This window comes from Solanum pennellii, chromosome 6, assembly GCF_001406875.1.
Source record: "Solanum pennellii chromosome 6, SPENNV200".
Taxonomy (NCBI): Eukaryota; Viridiplantae; Streptophyta; class Magnoliopsida; order Solanales; family Solanaceae; genus Solanum; species Solanum pennellii.
The window spans coordinates 49,812,901-49,830,434 of NC_028642.1; the positions used below are offsets into that span (position 1 = coordinate 49,812,901).

The window sequence follows — 17,534 nt, forward strand, 5'->3', positions numbered from 1 at the left end:
CACTCTTCTTTTCTCTCCTTTGTAATTCTTTTTTTTGTATTTTGAAATGAGCAAGAGCTCTCTATTTATAGGAAAATCTACTCCTAATGATGTCACCAATGACATCACAAGAAACACAAGATTTCAACATTTTCACCTATGTAGAAATCTTGCTAAGATTTTAGTTGAAAAAAGAAATGGTGAGCTTTGAATTTTGTTGCAACATTTGTTGACTTTAACAATAATCAACAAACAAAATTCAACCATTTTTGCTATGTTTATCTACAAGGTATGGACTCCACACTACGATGCTGCACCTGAATCTGCACATAAGTATCCTCAGAACCTTCTAGAACAACAAAGTTTAGACTTCCAAAAATGATACTTTTTTTTTTTGTATTTTAGTTCCATCTCCTGTTGTTATTGATACGAAATAAGGAAAAATCTGGAAGAGTAAATTGAAGGAGAGGAAAGGTAAAATGGAGATAGAAATCACCAGTGAATAGAGCTGAAAGATAAAGAAGAGGACCCTTTTCAATTTTTAGGGTAGAGGAATCTGTGCGGCAAGGAAAATAGTTGTAGAAGCAGGGAAAACAAATGTCACCTTCTTTTCAGGCTTCTCCTCCTCTTCTCTTTCCCCATCATAATCCTCGGCATATTCATCATCGTCATCTTCTTCCTCTTCATCATCTTCATTATCATCATCATCATCATCATCATCATCTTCAATATTGTCAGGCCCCTTCACATGTCTAGGAATATCACATTCCATATACATATCTGTATCCTCGTACGATCCAATACCATCCACCATAAACCTACATGCATACTCATATGCTTCGAGGTTTTAACCAAACTAAGCCATTATATAAAGCCATTCACCAAAATAATATGTTTTTCTAAAATTTTACAAAACTAATATAAACGTATTCCACAGTAACGTTTTAGGATATATTTTATTTTTTAAAAGTTGATGGCGTCAGATTGATATACGTTACTCACAGTAACGTTTTACTCCTAAACGTTACTCTGAGTAACGTTTTAGGAGTAAAACGTTACTGAAAATAACGTTTTAGGAGTAAAACGTTACTTACAGTAACGTATATCAACCTAATGCTGTTAGTTTTTTTTAAAAAAAATATACTCTAAAACGTTACCATGAAATACGTTTATACTAGTTTTGTAAAATTTTAGAAAAATGTATTACTTTGGTAAATTATTTTATATAATGGCTTAGTTTGGTAAATTCTTTCATATGCTTCCATATCAAATTGCATATATATAGAGTCGTCCTCTTCAGCCTCACCAGTAAACCACAATACTGCGCTAGGGATTATTTTGTCCCAAATTATTGAGCTGCCAATAGAAGCAGAAAATATAACAATCACATTTACTCCTCTAATTCAATCAACAGCAACTTATGATGCATAGAACAAAAAGCGGAATTCGCAAGGAAAAAGATCTAAATAAAAGTGATTAACACAAAAGGCACCATCCAAGCAAAGAAGAAATCATCTACAGACCCAATTTCATAATCTTCATAATCTGCTTGCATATGATACGGGAGTTCTGTGACCTGTCAGAAAATACATTTGGCTTAGTTATGACTTCAGATGAAATGTTAGTACATTTAACAGTAATTGAATGAAGTCGAAGTTTAGGTACCGGTGGCTGTTTGAAAAAACTGAAAAAACTTGGACAATCCATAGTTCTGATAATTGGTTTAGCAGTTATTAACCTCTTATTTGGATTGCATTTTACAATCTTCTTTGTCAAGCATTTTCCTGGAAACCATTCAATATCCGTCCGATCATGAAATTTTTTCACAATTTTCAAGGTTCAACTTGCAAAAAATAGCTTTAGCTCAAGAACTTTGAAATTCAACTTCTTCGGGTATTTGAAAAACAATAAAAATGTTTTCACTTTTTTTCACTCCAAATTACTCACGAAAAGTCAAAAACAACTTTAAATAGCCAAATATAATCAATTTTCAAATATCATTTTCCACGTTTAAAATAAAACTACCTTTTCAAATTTACACGATGAACAATGGGCACATCACTCCCAAACACTTACATTAGTGGCTGGTAGTTGGAGTTTGCAGAAACAAATGCTAAGTAGAAGGAGAAGAACATAGTATTTCACTGTAGGCTGGTTTATCTAGGTTATAAACTATTAACTTGGTCATTCAAATCATCAAATAAATTAGTCAGTAAAGAGAAATTGATTCCACACACATTCTTGCAGACTTGTATTTTCACACAATTTTCTTGCAAAATCATTAGGCATCACATACATCTCGCGCAAGAGTGGTCAAAACTCAACCTGTTTTGTCTTGTAAGCCCAATTCTCATGTATACGAGACCACTCCCTTTTACTAGCTCTTTACAATCCCTACGATACAATACAATACAAGGAGGAGAAAAGTTTTTTCCACAACCAATGAGAGACACTGTCTTTCACCTAAGATAAGGGAAGAATAAACAAAAAGGAGTCCCAAAAATAATAGGAAAAGAGTTATTTTCTTGTTTGCATTTTCAAAACCAGAAGACAGAACAATTCCAACATTGTTGTAATGTAAAGCTTTGTTGTCAATTGAATTGTTCGAATTCCTGATAAATACATCTGCTGTTCATTCTTAGGAAAACTGGTATTCCTATGGACTTTCCATCAACAAGAGTGGTATCCACTATGATGTTGATATCCAACATGATGATGGTCATAATCATCCTCACTATTATCTTCTTCTTCAAAATTGTCTTGCCTCGTTACATGTCGAGTAAAATGATATTCCATTTTCTTAGAGTCTTCGTCTTCTTTTTCAGCTACACCACGAGTAAACCACTTCACTGCTTGAGGGATTATTTTGTTCCGAAATATTGAGCTGCGAATGGAAGCAGAAAATATAACATCAAATATACTCTTCTAATTCAAACAATAGCAACTTACGATGAGTAGAACAAAAGTGGAATAGATAAGGGAATTTTTGACCAATCTAAGTCATAATATAAAGCAATTTATCAAAATAATATATTTTTCTAAAATTTTACAAAATTAGTATAAACGTATTTCACAGTAACGTTTTAGGTTATATTTCATTTTAAAAAAACTAACAGCGTTAGGCTGATATACGTTACTGTAAATAACGTTTTACTCCTAAAACGTTACTGTGAGTAACATTTTAGGAGTAAAACGTTACTCAAAATGACGTATATCAATCTAACGACGTCAGCTTTTAAAAAATAAAATATACCCTAAAATGTTACTGTGAAATACGTTTATACTGGTTTTGTAAAATTTTTAAAAAATGTATTATTTTGATGAATTGCTTTTTATTATAGCTTAGTTTGGTCAAAACCTCTTCATAAGGACAAAGTCTAAATAAAATGAATTTGTGCTAGAGGCACAATCCAAGCAAAGAAAAATGTGCAGACCCAATTTCGTAATCTTCTTGCATTTGACACTGGAGTCCTGTAACCTGTGAGAAATACATTTGGCTACGATATCAGATGAAAAGTTGGTACATATAACAGTAAATGAATAAAGTAGAAGTTTAGGTACCCGTGGCGGTTTGAAAAAATTGAAGAAGTCTTCCCAATCCACATTCCTGATCATGGGCTTAGCATTTTTTAACTTCTTATTTGGATTGCATTTTACCATCCTCTTTGTCAAGCATTTTCCTGGATACCATTCAATATCTGTCCTGCAACGCATCCCACACATCAAACAAACCAACACAAAAAGGATCATAAGATATCAAACCAAAGTAACAAGACAGAAGAATTTACCATGTTATGTTATTCGCCATATCCTTTTTTATCCTTTTGTGACAGGTCTTTGTCAACACAGAATTCTTAAAAAAAGGGTTTGTATCAAAGAAGAACTCAAGTTTAAAACCCTTTGGATGATCGACTGAACAACACTTGATATCCTTGAGGTACTTTAAAGCTTCTTCATCCCCCGGTGAGATGTTCATCTGCAACAGAGTGTTTTGCAGTCAGTTGCAGTTCGATCATCAATGTACGGAGTACTGCAAGAAATGATGATAACTTTAATTATTTACCTCATCTTCATATATCTCAAAGGCCTTCATTGCAGTCAGCCAGAAGTTGGGAATACCTTTCTCTGTATAAAAGTTCACAACAAAAGATGAAAGCCCTCCTGCAATTAATAATCTATGAATGTAAGAAAGAGCATATCACATTTACCATCTCCTGTCCCCATATTATCACCTTCTACTTCAACAATACCATTTACTATTTCATATCTCTGCGAAGAAGCCGGAAAATGATTAACCAGGATGTATATCCAAAGAAATTTGAGTCAAAACAGCTGCAAGGTTACTAACACAGGTTGAGTTATCCTTTTCACCTTCATGTGCAACGATTCATGCAGCTTCTCATATTTAGCTTCAAGTACAGTCTTCTCCTTCAAAAATAAAGCTTGAAGCGCATCACGTTCACTCTACAAACAGAAAATTCTTTTAATCTCTCTTTCTTCCTTTAGCAAAAGCAGTGGAGTGTACACAATATTGGATGATCTAATACAGGCAACAGAATGTGACATGAAAATCCATGGACCAAAAAGTTGGCACTGAAAATAAGGACCTAGTAAAGCAAATTAACCATTAGAATGAAAATTCACTCATGTAGAAACGCAGTCATGCAAATTAAATATCTTTTGCTGGTCAGAGGGAGATGGAGGAAAGAATGGCCTATAACAGTGTGCCTCCTCTAGAAATACTGTCACTATATACGGCTTCTTGTGGACTACCTGGTTGGAAAGGAATAAAAATTGTTTTGAAGAGATACTGCAACGCTTTTCTTTGTCAAAAACAGATGTCTACTAAACTTGCACGTTTGGTGCAATAGTCTATGATAGATACTATGGCTCAGCATATTAAGTTTTGGAATTTCTCTAGTGATGACTCAATATCCAAAGAAGTTTCAGTCAAAATAGGTGCAAGGTACTAACTTCTAACTTCTACAAAATAGAAGTGTCTCTTTCCTTTCTCTTTCTTTATGTTTTTCAAAATTTTTGGGGCAGGATTGGGGAGTGGCTGGGCGAGCAGATATTGTTGTCAAGAAACATGAAGACGCAGAACAAGTTGAATTATCCTTTTCACCTTCGTGTGCAATGATTCATGCAGCTTCTCATAACCATCTTTAAGTACAGCCTTCTCCGACAATAAAGCTTTCAGCGCTGCAGGTTGACCCTACGAACAGAAAATTCTGTCAAGCTCTTTTTCTTCCTTTTGCAAGAGCAGTTAAAATATACGTAATATATTGAATGATCTAACATAGGGCAGTAAAATGTGACACACAAATACACCAAAAAAGTTAGATTGAAAAATAAAGACTTATATGTAAAGCAAATTAATCATTACTGTGGGAATTTATTCATGTACAGATGTAATCCTGCAAATTAAACATCATTTGTTGGGTCGGGGGAAGATAGGGAGGAACAAATGGCCTAACGTGAGCCTCCTCCAGAAATACAATCACTATATACAGTTTCGTCAACCTAACTTTTATGACAGATTGAACTCAAAGAGACGTATAAGCCAACATACATGATCAGCTTTCTTCTTTCCTCCCTGGTCCCCTCTTATATTAGCGATTATAGTTTAATGTCTGCTTCAATACTAACTTCCAAACGAGAAAACACAAAAGGCAGGAAATAGTAAACAAATTAACTATGACATACTTCATCCAACACATATACACAATAACTATGGCACTTCAATGTAGGGGTGTCAAATGTGTGGTCGGGTTGAATTTGGACGGGTAAAAGATATACTGGATTGATAAATGGGCAGGTTCTTAACCCACCCAAAGGCTGAGATGAGTTGGATCAAGATGGGGTAAACAATGATCATTGCCCAACTCGCCCTACTTTTACCAAGTTTTAATTTATCTTTTTTTTTTTGCTTGTTTCTTATACTAATTAGTTTATAAATAGTTATTGTATATTCTTCCACTACCACTAATATAACATCTTAACTCAGTACCGATCAAACAACATCACATTAACTGAAATATATGAATAACAAACCTGAAGGTTTTTCAAAGCCTCCACCCGCTTCCTGACTTGTGGTGACAAACTCTTAAGTTTAAGCGAGGGACTCCCACTGAATTTCCGAAGGTTATCCTATACAATTCCCAAAAAAAAAAAAGTGAAATATTTCAACTAAAAATAGAATGAACCAGAACAAAACCACAAAAAAAAAAAATATAAAAAGAACCAACCTTCTGTTTAATCTCCAACCCAGCACGATATTCAGCATAGGAAGCTACTTAGAATTAAGACAAATAAGAATCACTTGGATCCAGAAGCCATGGACAAACACAACAATGTAAAAGTTATAAATGTATGTAAAGAGATGCATTCGCTGCCTGGATTGGGAACTTACCGACAGCATCGGCGGTGAATGGGTAGAGATGGGACTGATATATGTCCAAAGTACTCATACTGAATGTGGAAGAAAAGGAAACCCTAAGTCCCAAAATTTATAAGTGGAGGAGGAAAGGGAGGGAAAAAGCAAAGCGAATTTCAAAAATATATGGAATGAGTGAGTGGGCCCATATAAACTAAAGGAATTCAAGCTTGTTGAAGTTGTACCACGAGTTGTAGAGGTGGTACCCCGTACCTAGCCGTTGGGTTGCTGAGAAAAGATATATGAAGTTGAAGGACTTGAGGCCAATTATATTTTTATTTTCTTTCATTTTAGTCCTCCTTAGTTGAGTTAATTAGTTCACCGATTAACTTTGAAAAAAATTATGTATACATCATATAATCGTCAGGCACACTAAAGCCTCATTTGTTTCCATTAAAATTAAGGGGTCTGAATCTAAATACTAAGATTTATATTAAGATTCAGGTGTTTTGATCTGAATACACATTTGAATATTAAAATTTGGTCTCTAAATCTGAACACTAAATAATTAATGTTGTTTCTTTTCAATATCTAAAAGTGCATGTGAAATTAACATTAAATAATAAAATATCATAAAAATTTCATTTCAACAAAATATATCACTTTTGATAAAAAAAAAAATTTAAAGTTTTAATAATCATGATTTGGGGTACAATTTTTTTCATTCTAAAACCTTGAAAAACACCAATACACCAATAGTGTTTTTGACACAGTCAATATAAGAAAATTATTAATATAAAAAAAACTTAAAAGAATTTATGAAAACTGGTGTTTGATTGAGAAAAGAGAGAAAGAAAGTTTTTAGTTATGAGATAAAAAAACACGCTTAGAGCAGAGAAACGATGTTATTATTTGATAACTTATTAAATGAGTCTGAATGTTGTTAAGAATCTCCTACAGATCTGATTCATTCAGACCTCTTCAGACCCATTAAGAGTTTTTTTTTTTAAAATAAAACAAATGAACTTAATGGGTTGAATCTGAATGATTCAAACCTAAAAATCAAACGTACTTAATAGGTTGAATCTTAATGATTAAGATTCAGATCTCTATTAAGTGCAAACAAATGAGGCCTAATACAAGAGCAAATTTGGTGTTGAATTCACCAGAGCTCAGCATCAGTATAACAATTGCTAACACTTTGTTTGGATCATTGTTACGCATTGTTTCATAATGTATCGTATTATATTATACTCTATTGTATGGAGATATAATGTTTGGTTAGATTGTATTGTTTGTTGTTTAATAACATTTTAATTGTTTGGTTAGATTGTATCGTACTGTATTGTAATTTACAAATTTACTTAAATATCCTTAATTATTCTAGGGTAGGAGGTTTGACTAGATTTAAATAATTATGGTAAAGGGTAAAATAATATTTTGAAATATTATGTAAAGATATAATTGAAAAAAGAAATTAAGTTTCAATGGGAACACACCAAATTGGTTGTTCCATAATATAGGGTTTTCATTGTTACATAACAACGAAATTTAATAATACAGTATAATACATTTTAAGTAATGATCAAAACAAATATTGTAGATATAATAACAATACAATACAATACAATGAATAACAATGATCCAAACACAGTGTAAGTTTTTATCTTGAAATAAGAATCCACACTGCATGGACCTTCCATCTTCAGGAGAAAAAGCTACTGTTATTCCTAGACAACTTAAACTAGTACCCACTAGTTAATTTTGATGCAAAAAATGTTTGGATAAAATGAAAAGTTGAACCACAATCTGAATATGTAGTTTTATCGTACTTTTAAACAACTGAAATTATATTTGTAACAAATGTTCATCAAATTTTGAAAGTATTTAAAACAGAAGCAACAAGTTGACTATGGAAGCATCGCTTGGTTCCTAAATCACAATTAGCTTGGGAATATATTTGGAAAAGTAGATACAACCAAGTGAGAAACATATGTATCTATAGAACTTGAAACTGAATTAAAGAAAAATGCTACGTAGCACATATATACAAAAGTTGAATCATGTATAAACCTTTGCAATAAGCAATCATAGTTTGTACTGTATTAACCTAAACAGACGACTGCAGAGACGGGAGATAAAATCCAATGTTTCATGGTAAGAAAAGCACACCACAGAACCAACAAACCACTAGAGATGACAAGAGTACTCACAAACAAAAATAAGCAGAAAAGGATGATGGCTAAGGCAAATTTATCGACCAAGGGTTCCGAGACTGCAGTTTCTCATTAGCTTGTGACCTAGACCTAGTGTGCAACTACAAACTACTCTTGCTCTGCTATCTGTTGGACGTGCACCACCTGCTGACCTTCCTCAGTTTGTGCTCTGTTACTCTTCTTTTCATACTTCTCTTCTTCATCATCATATTCCGTAACTTCATAGTCCTCGTCTTCACCAAGCTCACCAGTGAACAACGCTACTGCATGAGGGATTACTTTGACCCTGATTATTGAGCTGCGAAAGGAAGCAAAAAACACCACATGAGTTCACTCTTCTGATAAAAATATAGGCAACTTATGTTGCATAGAACAAAACGAGGAATTTGTGCAAACAAAGATCTAAATAGAAGTGAATAAATACTAAAGAAACCATCCAAGCAAAGAAGAAATAATCGACATACCCAATTTCATAATCGTGTTCCATTTGATACTGGAGTTGTTCAAGCTGTAAGGAATACATTCAGTTTAGTCATGACATAGGTAAGCACTTGTATAATCAACGGAAAATCAATAAAGTTTTCTAAGTTGTTGAACCTACAGAATCATCAAGAATATCAAAGCCAACATCTTCTTCAGGTACTTGAGGCGGTTTGAAAAATTCGAAAAAACTTTCATAGTCCTCAACCTGGATTACGGGCTCAACATTTTCTAATCCGTTCTTTTGCATCTTCGTGAAACTCTTCTGTGTCAAGCATTTTCCTGGATACCATTCAATATCCGTCCTGCAACGCATCCCACATCAAACAGACCAACAAAAAGAGGACCATAAGTAATCACCAAAATAATAACACAGCAGTTACCCTATTGCTTTATCCAATACAGGTAGTTCATCATCAACCATGAGATAGGTCTTTGTCAATACAGAATTCTTGAAGAAGGGGTTTGTATCAAAAAAGAATTCAAGCTTAAAACCCTTTGGATCATTGACTCTGCACCACTTGATATCCTTGAGGAATTCTAAAGCTTCTTCGTCATACTCTGAGATCTAAAGCAGAGTGAGTTGCAGTTAGCTAAATGTATGAACTTCACTGCAAGAAACAACAATAGCTTTGGCTATTACCTCCTCTGCCAATATCTCGTTATTCAGCATAGCATTCAGCCAGAAGTTTGGAACGCCTTTCTCTGTACCTAAAAATCACAAGGAGAAGATTAAAAGCCCTTCTGGAATTAATTTACACCAGTTAAGAGAAAGCCTGTCAAAAGTTACCATCTCCTGTCCCTTGATTGTCTCCCTGGTCCAGGGGAGCCACATTGACACCTTCCACTTCAACAATGCCATTTACTATTTCATATCTCTGTGAAGATGCCACAAAATGATTAATCAAGCAGGGGATATATCGAGTCAAAAAAGCTGCAAAGTTATTATAACTTCTACGTTTCTTTTTTTTTTTTTGTTCGTGTCTATTCTCTCTTTTTCTTCTTCTTTGTTTTGGGGGAGAGGGAGGAGGGAGGAAGCTGATTTTTTTGTCAAGATACACGCAGATGTGGAACAAATTAAACTATCCTTTTCACCTTTGTGTACAGCGGTTCATACAGCTTCTGGTATTTAGTTTCAAGTGCAGCACTCTCCTCCAAAAACTTAGCTTGCAGTTCATCATGTTGACCCTATAAACAGAAAATTCTTAAAGCTCTCTTTTACCTCTTGTAAGAGCAATTAAGATCTAATATATGGTAAGATTCAATACGGTCAACATAATATATAATGCAAGCCCCAGGACCCAAAAATTTGAAAAGGAAACTTACAACTAGCAAATTAATCATTAGAATGAGAGTTTGTTCATTTACAAACATAGTTTACAAACACCAGTTAAATATCATTTATCGGGATAGGTTGAGGGGGGAACCAAAGCATAGACCGATCAACATCAGTATGAGTCCTCCAGAAACCATAGGGAGCGAGTCTGTTTCTCAATGGCCACAACTTACACCAAGTGAAATGTCAAATAGAAATCAATAGGTGAATATTGTCTCTACAAACACGGTCACACTCATCATATCTGTGAAACTATTCTTCTACAAGCAAACATAAGTACCAGGTCAAACACCAACAGAACATCAAGCATGTCTAAACATACAAACCTTCCCGACTCTCTGATACTAAAATAGACAGTTACAATCACCAGTTTGTGCAATGTCGTACTCAAGCCTTTCAAGACCTAAAAGATGGCCTATAAATACTCACTTTGTCTGATTTGAGATATTTTCTAGAGTCTTCCTTTTTAATTTCTTAAGGCTGGTCACTGGAATCTCCTTTTTAATGTCTGACTGTTCTAATGTTGTTTCTCAAATCAATGCACTAACCAGGGTTCTTCTATTGGGAAAGAGTCAAGGAGATATCCATGTATGTTAATGTCCTGAGCGAATATAAAAGGCTAACGGAGAGAATGTCAGAGAGAAATATCGTATAATATTCTCGTTATTCACCCCTCAACCCAGAAGAAAGCTAACTGAGGCAACTGTTACTGCCTATTCCAGCATATAACATTCGATTTATACTTTGGATGTGTAACCAAAGCACAATACTTTGAACTGTCAACAACACTTACCTATGGTTCATAACATAGTTGCTTCAAACCTTGTGGCATCACTAAGCTAACTTTATTGGTGGGGGTAAGAAATTAACCAAGATATACTTCACCCAAGCATGCACACAAATCTAAATGAAACTTCAATATGAAGTTCACCTTCCTAGCGCCACATATATCACAAGGACCAGAATTATATACAGAAAATAAGAGAAGAGCAAGCCACTGCCTCAGTGATCTTAAAGTGAACAATGGAAGACAAATAAATATATATATACGCACATTACGCACACACAAGCATATATGAAATAATGATGTGGAACAGAAACTAATTAGCACATATTAGGATTGAGAAAGAAAAGTCAAGCCAAATCAAAGCAATAAAAGAATTTTCCAAGGTAACACCAATGCAAGAAAATAAAGGAATCTTCCAAGGGAACTGCTGAAAATATTATCACCTCCGTTTCAATTTATTGGATTAATCCAAAATATTTGACACGATTATGTAAGTACTATTCTTCTACACAACTTTCAGGACTTCCATATTTTCAAATTAATAAACTAATCAAATTTTATCTTAAACTACTTTTCAACCACTACAGTATCTCCTTCCATTACTGCCACTAATTTAACAGAGAAGTCAAATTAACATCTCAACTCCATGTCGATCAGTCACCATCATATAAAATGAAACAGTCAGACGGAGAAATATGAATAATAAACCTGCAACTCTCTCAAAGCATCAACGCGCTTCCTAACTTGTGGTGACAGTGTCGTAAGTATGTCTGCGTCCTCCATAGCCAAATTCTGAAGCTTATTCTACACATTTACAAGAGAAATCAATTATAAAACGAAACTTGATACACAAGAAACGTATGATCGATCTTCGGCACTCAAAGCTACGGAAAATCAGGTACAACGAACAGGAAGAAAAAAAAACAGAGCGAGAGAGAACGAACCTTGAGTGCATTTACCAAAAGAGCACGATCTTCAGCGCTCAAAGCTACGTAAAATCAATACAATAAAGAAAAATAAGAATCAATTCGAACGAAAAGCAGTGGTATTGAATATATACGTATGATCGGGAATTTACCGGCGGCAGCGGCTGGGAGGAGATCGGAATCCGAGCGATCTTTGATCGAAATGCTCATGTTGAATTCGTTACGAAAGAGTTGGAAAAAAATGTGATTGAAACAGAAAGAATTGTGAAGAACCGAAGAGAAAAAATATTGAAGAGTCACAGTTATGGGATGAGTCGGTATTCTGTTTGAGCTGAGATTCGAGAAGTTATTTTCTTTCCTGCAGCTATTTATAATGTTTACTTTAATATCGAGATTTTATGATAGGATTATTAATTGGTTGGAATAAAATTAGGAGATAATTCTGTAGACACTGAAATTTTATGAACTCTACACAGATATGTTTAATTTGAATTGAAACTCTAGAATTTGTGTTTAGTTTCGATTAGAATTGTTGGATACTAATCAATTGAAATTAAACACACATTATTATCTACTAATATTCAATTCGAATTTAATTTTAATGTATGTTCAATTTCAATTAGAATTGTTATTAAAATTTATGGCAAACAGACCTATACTGACGTTAGTTATTCTAATATTATTTATATCCACTTTAAGGGTGTAATAACAATTCTAAAATAATTGTTTCCAACTAAATGAATCTGAATGAATTGTAAAATTTACAGTAAAATTTATTTTGTGTCATGAATGATTTATTTTCTTACCATGTATCGCTTCCTTTCACCAATAATGTTCTCATAATAATATTTTGTGTCATCCATGTTGAGTTACTAGCTTTTGATTTATTTTCTTACCGTGTGTCGCTTCCTTTCCTGATTCATCCGGATATCTAGTTCTTTTCAAGTTTTTTTTCTCCTCATACAATTATATTCTTAGCTAAGGTCAGCACTCATTGGAAGAATACATAAAATTGTCCATTTGGATGGCTTATTTTAGATGTTTTTAAGTCAAAATAACTTTTTAAAGTAATTTTGAAGTGTTTGGATAAAATTTAAAAGAGCTTATAAGCACTTATTTTAAAGTTAAAATAACAAAAATAAGTCATAAGTCAAAAATCAATCCAAACAGGTCCTAACACTCTACCACACTTCATATTTCTATGTAAAATTTATTTGATTCAAAAGTATACATTATTTCAATTGAACACTTAAACCTAAAATGAAATATTTATATAAGGTAATCTCAGTATGAGCATGTGGTAAATTTTGCATAAGTAATCGCATAACTACATTTCGTTTTTTTAGCAGAGATATTCTTATATGCAATCAGTCAATTTGATATTGACGTGAAGCTTTATAACTTTATTAAGTCTAATACATATAATTAAAGAATGTGAAATCCACTAACTAAAATGAATAGCTCTTAGCACATTTTAAGTAATTAATCGATCTATATAATAAGCGTTTGAATACACGAACAATACACTTTATCATATTAGTTATAATTGAAGTATTTATGAATAAAATTTATCTGCATAAGTTATATATACCAAATCAATACATATATATTGTGTTATCATAATTAATTGATATTTATTTTATTTCATTAAATCACGTAATAATAAATATTATATTAATTTAATATAAATATCTGATGCGAATAATTTTTTTTTCTATTAATATATGCACGTCTAATGCTATTTAACTTTAAATTTTGGTTAATACGGTAAATTTGACAGTTACATGCAAATTAACGTGTCGCAAATGACTGATTTTTTTTTAAATTTTTTTTTTCTTCTTGCTACATCTTTTAAAATATTATTTATAAAAATTTAAATTGGACAATTAAAAATGAAACAGTAGGGGATTAGTTTTGAAGTAAGATGGAAATTGAAGGAACTGATGGGTCCAAAACCCTGCTGAAACCCGGTTCAACCCGAGAGTTCGGTAGAGGGTTGGGGTTCACCTCCGACGACCGAACCGTTTCTCGCCGGCAAATCTCGTTCCAAATCCGTAAGTCTCCAGACCAGGAAGATGAAACTAAGGTTAATTTTGAAGTTGTTGGAAGGAACCCTATTTGGGTATACAGTAATCGGGACGGTGAAGTTCGAACTTTTAGGAAGTCTGAAAGAGGCGAAATGGAGAATGGTGACATGTTCTGTCTTTCGGCTAACAAATCCATCTGGTTCACCTTGAAAAGAATCGATAATAGGGATGCCAAGAAAGAGTTGGAAATGGAGACTCAGTTGGCTGAAAGTCTTCAGAGTAGTTTATGCCCTGTAGGGATTGAATTAGACCTCAAGAATGTTGATATTTCGTGCATTGACCCTGTTCAAGGTTTGATTTTTTTTCCTATGCGTTTCTTTGCATCTGCTATTCCGATGCTCAATTGATTTTCCAGTTGCTTCAGTTTTACGGTGAACTGAAAATGTTCAATCAATTCAATTAAGTAGTATCAATCCCAAGCTAACTGACTTTGTTATATGAATCATCTGCCTCCATTTGGTTCCTTTAATTTAGTCAGAGGATTCAATGTAATTTGATTGTTTGACTTTCAAATTTTAGCGCTTTCGTAATGTATGGCCATAGATTTTGTAGTTTAAACTTGAAAATTTGAGTTGTTGAAATTGTGATTTTTGGAACTTAAAAGTTGTGTTTGACATGCATTTTACTTGAAAGATTTTTGAAGTATCGTGCGTAGAAGTAGAATTTCTCGCTAAAACCGCCCTGGCTCATACCACTTTTTGAGAAATTGAACGTATTTGAAGATCTGGTTTTGAGAAATTTCATGAACAGACAGATTTTTGAAGATAAATTTTCAAAATTTGATCCAAATTTATGGCCAAACGTGAGATGTAGGAGTTGGAAATGGAGACCAGGTTGCTGAAAGCCTTCAGAGTAGTAGATGTCCATATTAGAGTTTAACTATCTCCTTATTTCTGGGTTGACTCTGTTCAGACTTTGCCTTATACGAAGTATCTGCAATTTTCTGCTCTTTTGATAGACTGTATTTACATTGTCCTTTTTTATGTTAGTTGAACTATTTTGTTATTGATTTAAGCTCGATATGACTCCTTGATTGTTTGAGATGATTCTCCTTCTAATAGAACTGGTCGTTTACTGATCGCAGAGTTTGGTTTTCTGGTGATGGGACATGAATTTGATGGTTATCCTAAGAGAATGATTCGAGAGATGAAGAACTGGAATTGGTTTATCGAGGATGAAGGAGCAGAGAGTGATACCGATGAGGATTCTGATAGAAAAGGCAGAAAGGGCTCTAGGAGAAAACGGAAGAAAAAAGGCAAGGGAGATGATGATGAGTGGACTGGGGAAAGTGAAGATGAGAAGGATCTGCCCACGGTATCTAAGAAACTTCAGGGATCTAAATACATTACAAGGTCCAAGGACAAGTCTACTGCAAAAAGGAATAAACCTTCTACACAGCAAAAAACTCGACCCCCTGAAGAAGAATACGCGGAAGATGATGAAGAAGAAGATGAGGAGGATGAAACGCTGGGGGGTTTCATTGTAGACGATGATGAAGAAGAGGCAGAAGTTGGTGAAGAAGAAGAAGAGGAGGAATTTGATCCCGATGAAGATGATGAAGTATTAGAAGATTGATGTTCCTCCAAAAACCGCGTTAGAATGGCTTTTGCTTGCTAGTTTTATGTAGTCTGTCTTTGTGAATTGTGATTGCCTTTTTGGAGTGTCAATCATTTGCCAATCCTGTATTCTACTTGTAGTTCTACATTTTCCTGCTACTGTATATGATAATGTTGGTCTTGACGTATAATTTTATTAGTACTAGTTCTTTCTACTGAACTAGCTGATTTTGCTAGCCACACTTTTTATAAGGTCTACGTACGCTTTACTCTCTCCGGACTTCACTTATGAAATTTCACTGGATAGTTTGTTGTTTGTTGTTGTACTCTTTTGTGTCTTTGTTGTGTCCTCTCTCAGAAACTTATGTATACGACTAAAATTCAAACACTATTGGTAGATGAACTGTCATGGAATATTGCTATAGACCATTGTTGAATGGGATAAATTGAAATCACTCGGTTGATTAAGTGACTCATAATAGTGCAAGCTTTTCCTGACAAAATACGTATTGAAACATATTAACTTAAACACATACTAATGTTACTTCATTTAGTTATACACATCAACTTAAATTGAAACATGATCAATTTATTGAGGCTAATGTACACAATCAACGTAGGCAACATATTTTAACTAATTATCATATTTGCGTAGTGAATATAAGGAAATATGCACATTTTTTCCTTTCAAAATAACTATTTTTTTTGTTGATTCTGATTTTTTTTTAATCAGTTTGAAAACGAATGACATTTCTAATTTTAGTAACTTTAAAATTTAAATATTCATTTCACAGGAATTTCTGTTTTCCCTGACTATATATGTACTTTCTTTTGAATCTTGTGCTGAAATCTATCAAGGTTTTGTTGCGGTTCGTTATCTTTTTCAGGTGGAAAGAGTAAAGAAAACAATGGATTTTGATGAGGAACAAAATGAAGAAACTGACCAACCAAATGAAGATGTGGAAATGGCTGATAAAGTAGGCGATAGGGAAGCCCATGAATTTAAACCTTCAATCACTGGTTCTTCAGAAGGGTAAGTTTGTAGCTTAGTTTATAGTTTTGTTTATAAACACATGTTATTGATTTCCTTATTTATCGTTTAAATTTTACCAAATTGTTTGTATTTTCTGAAAACGACTTTTTGTTGGAGCTGAGGCATTTCTTGGATGACAACCGAAGGTACTGATGCTATTTGAATTCTTTGCTACTCTTAAATCTTTGTGATTGCGGGAAATCTATTATTCGCCTCCGTTTTCATATTCTTAGAGATATGTTGTATTCTTATCAATTGCCTTGAGCATATTCTTGGAGCTTAAAAATAATGTGTTGGCTGGACAGCCTAGTTAATATATGACTAATGTGTTGTAAGTGGTCATTTGTCGCCTGGCCATGCGGATATGGCTCATTTTAACGATTCATGTAATAGTTAATACTTGATTTGTTGGGCTTTGTGGAGGCTTGTGAGCCGGCCCGACCCATTACTGAAACCCTAGGTTAACCATTTGGTTTTCCTATAAATATGATCCTTGTATTTGTAATTCTAGAGTAGCACAAGTGAAATAAAATCCTCCTGTTACAGTCGTGGAGTAGGGAAACCGAACCACGTTAAATTCTTGTGTGTCCCGTTTGTGTTCCGTTTCTCTTTTCTCTAGATTATTTGTGTGTGTTGTGTGTTTAATTCCCAACAATTGGTATCAGAGCGAGGTTTCAACAACATTGTAACACAAACTGTGAGAAATTGTCACCTAGGGTTCTTGTGTGAAGAACTGTGTGCAGGGAGGAGTAGCCGCC

General features: G+C 33.8%; 4 protein-coding genes and 1 pseudogene across 4 annotated transcripts; 2 read left to right on the top strand and 3 right to left on the bottom strand.

Annotated features, from left to right (window-relative positions):
- Positions 1 to 45: 45 nt before the first annotated feature.
- LOC114077530 (pheromone-processing carboxypeptidase KEX1-like) lies at positions 46 to 814 on the bottom strand. The gene has a single exon (XM_027917538.1). The coding sequence runs from the start codon at positions 791 to 793 to the stop codon at positions 521 to 523; it is 273 nt and encodes a 90-aa protein (XP_027773339.1). The 5' UTR covers positions 794 to 814; the 3' UTR covers positions 46 to 520.
- Positions 815 to 2,248: 1,434 nt separating this feature from the next.
- LOC107021723 (nucleosome assembly protein 1;4-like) lies at positions 2,249 to 6,510 on the bottom strand. The gene is made up of 11 exons (XM_015222428.2): positions 6,392 to 6,510; positions 6,228 to 6,271; positions 6,034 to 6,129; positions 5,105 to 5,194; positions 4,351 to 4,443; positions 4,188 to 4,248; positions 4,043 to 4,104; positions 3,768 to 3,955; positions 3,541 to 3,682; positions 3,414 to 3,457; positions 2,249 to 2,863 (listed from the first exon to the last, which is right to left on the bottom strand). The coding sequence occupies exons 1-11, from the start codon at positions 6,447 to 6,449 to the stop codon at positions 2,650 to 2,652; spliced, it is 1,092 nt and encodes a 363-aa protein (XP_015077914.1). The 5' UTR covers positions 6,450 to 6,510; the 3' UTR covers positions 2,249 to 2,649.
- A 1,841-nt stretch (positions 6,511 to 8,351) lies between these two features.
- LOC107021725 (nucleosome assembly protein 1;4-like) lies at positions 8,352 to 12,473 on the bottom strand. The gene is made up of 10 exons (XM_015222429.2): positions 12,253 to 12,473; positions 12,119 to 12,162; positions 11,883 to 11,978; positions 10,147 to 10,239; positions 9,842 to 9,929; positions 9,695 to 9,762; positions 9,435 to 9,619; positions 9,173 to 9,356; positions 9,036 to 9,079; positions 8,352 to 8,869 (listed from the first exon to the last, which is right to left on the bottom strand). Exons 1-10 carry the CDS (start codon positions 12,308 to 12,310, stop codon positions 8,680 to 8,682), a joined length of 1,050 nt encoding a protein of 349 aa, XP_015077915.1. The 5' UTR covers positions 12,311 to 12,473; the 3' UTR covers positions 8,352 to 8,679.
- A 1,519-nt stretch (positions 12,474 to 13,992) lies between these two features.
- LOC107021512 (ribosomal L1 domain-containing protein CG13096) lies at positions 13,993 to 16,059 on the top strand. The gene is made up of 2 exons (XM_015222191.2): positions 13,993 to 14,478; positions 15,272 to 16,059. Exons 1-2 carry the CDS (start codon positions 14,025 to 14,027, stop codon positions 15,760 to 15,762), a joined length of 945 nt encoding a protein of 314 aa, XP_015077677.1. The 5' UTR covers positions 13,993 to 14,024; the 3' UTR covers positions 15,763 to 16,059.
- Positions 16,060 to 16,651: 592 nt separating this feature from the next.
- The window catches only part of LOC107022401, a 5,508-nt pseudogene continuing 4,625 nt past the window's right edge, over positions 16,652 to 17,534 (top strand).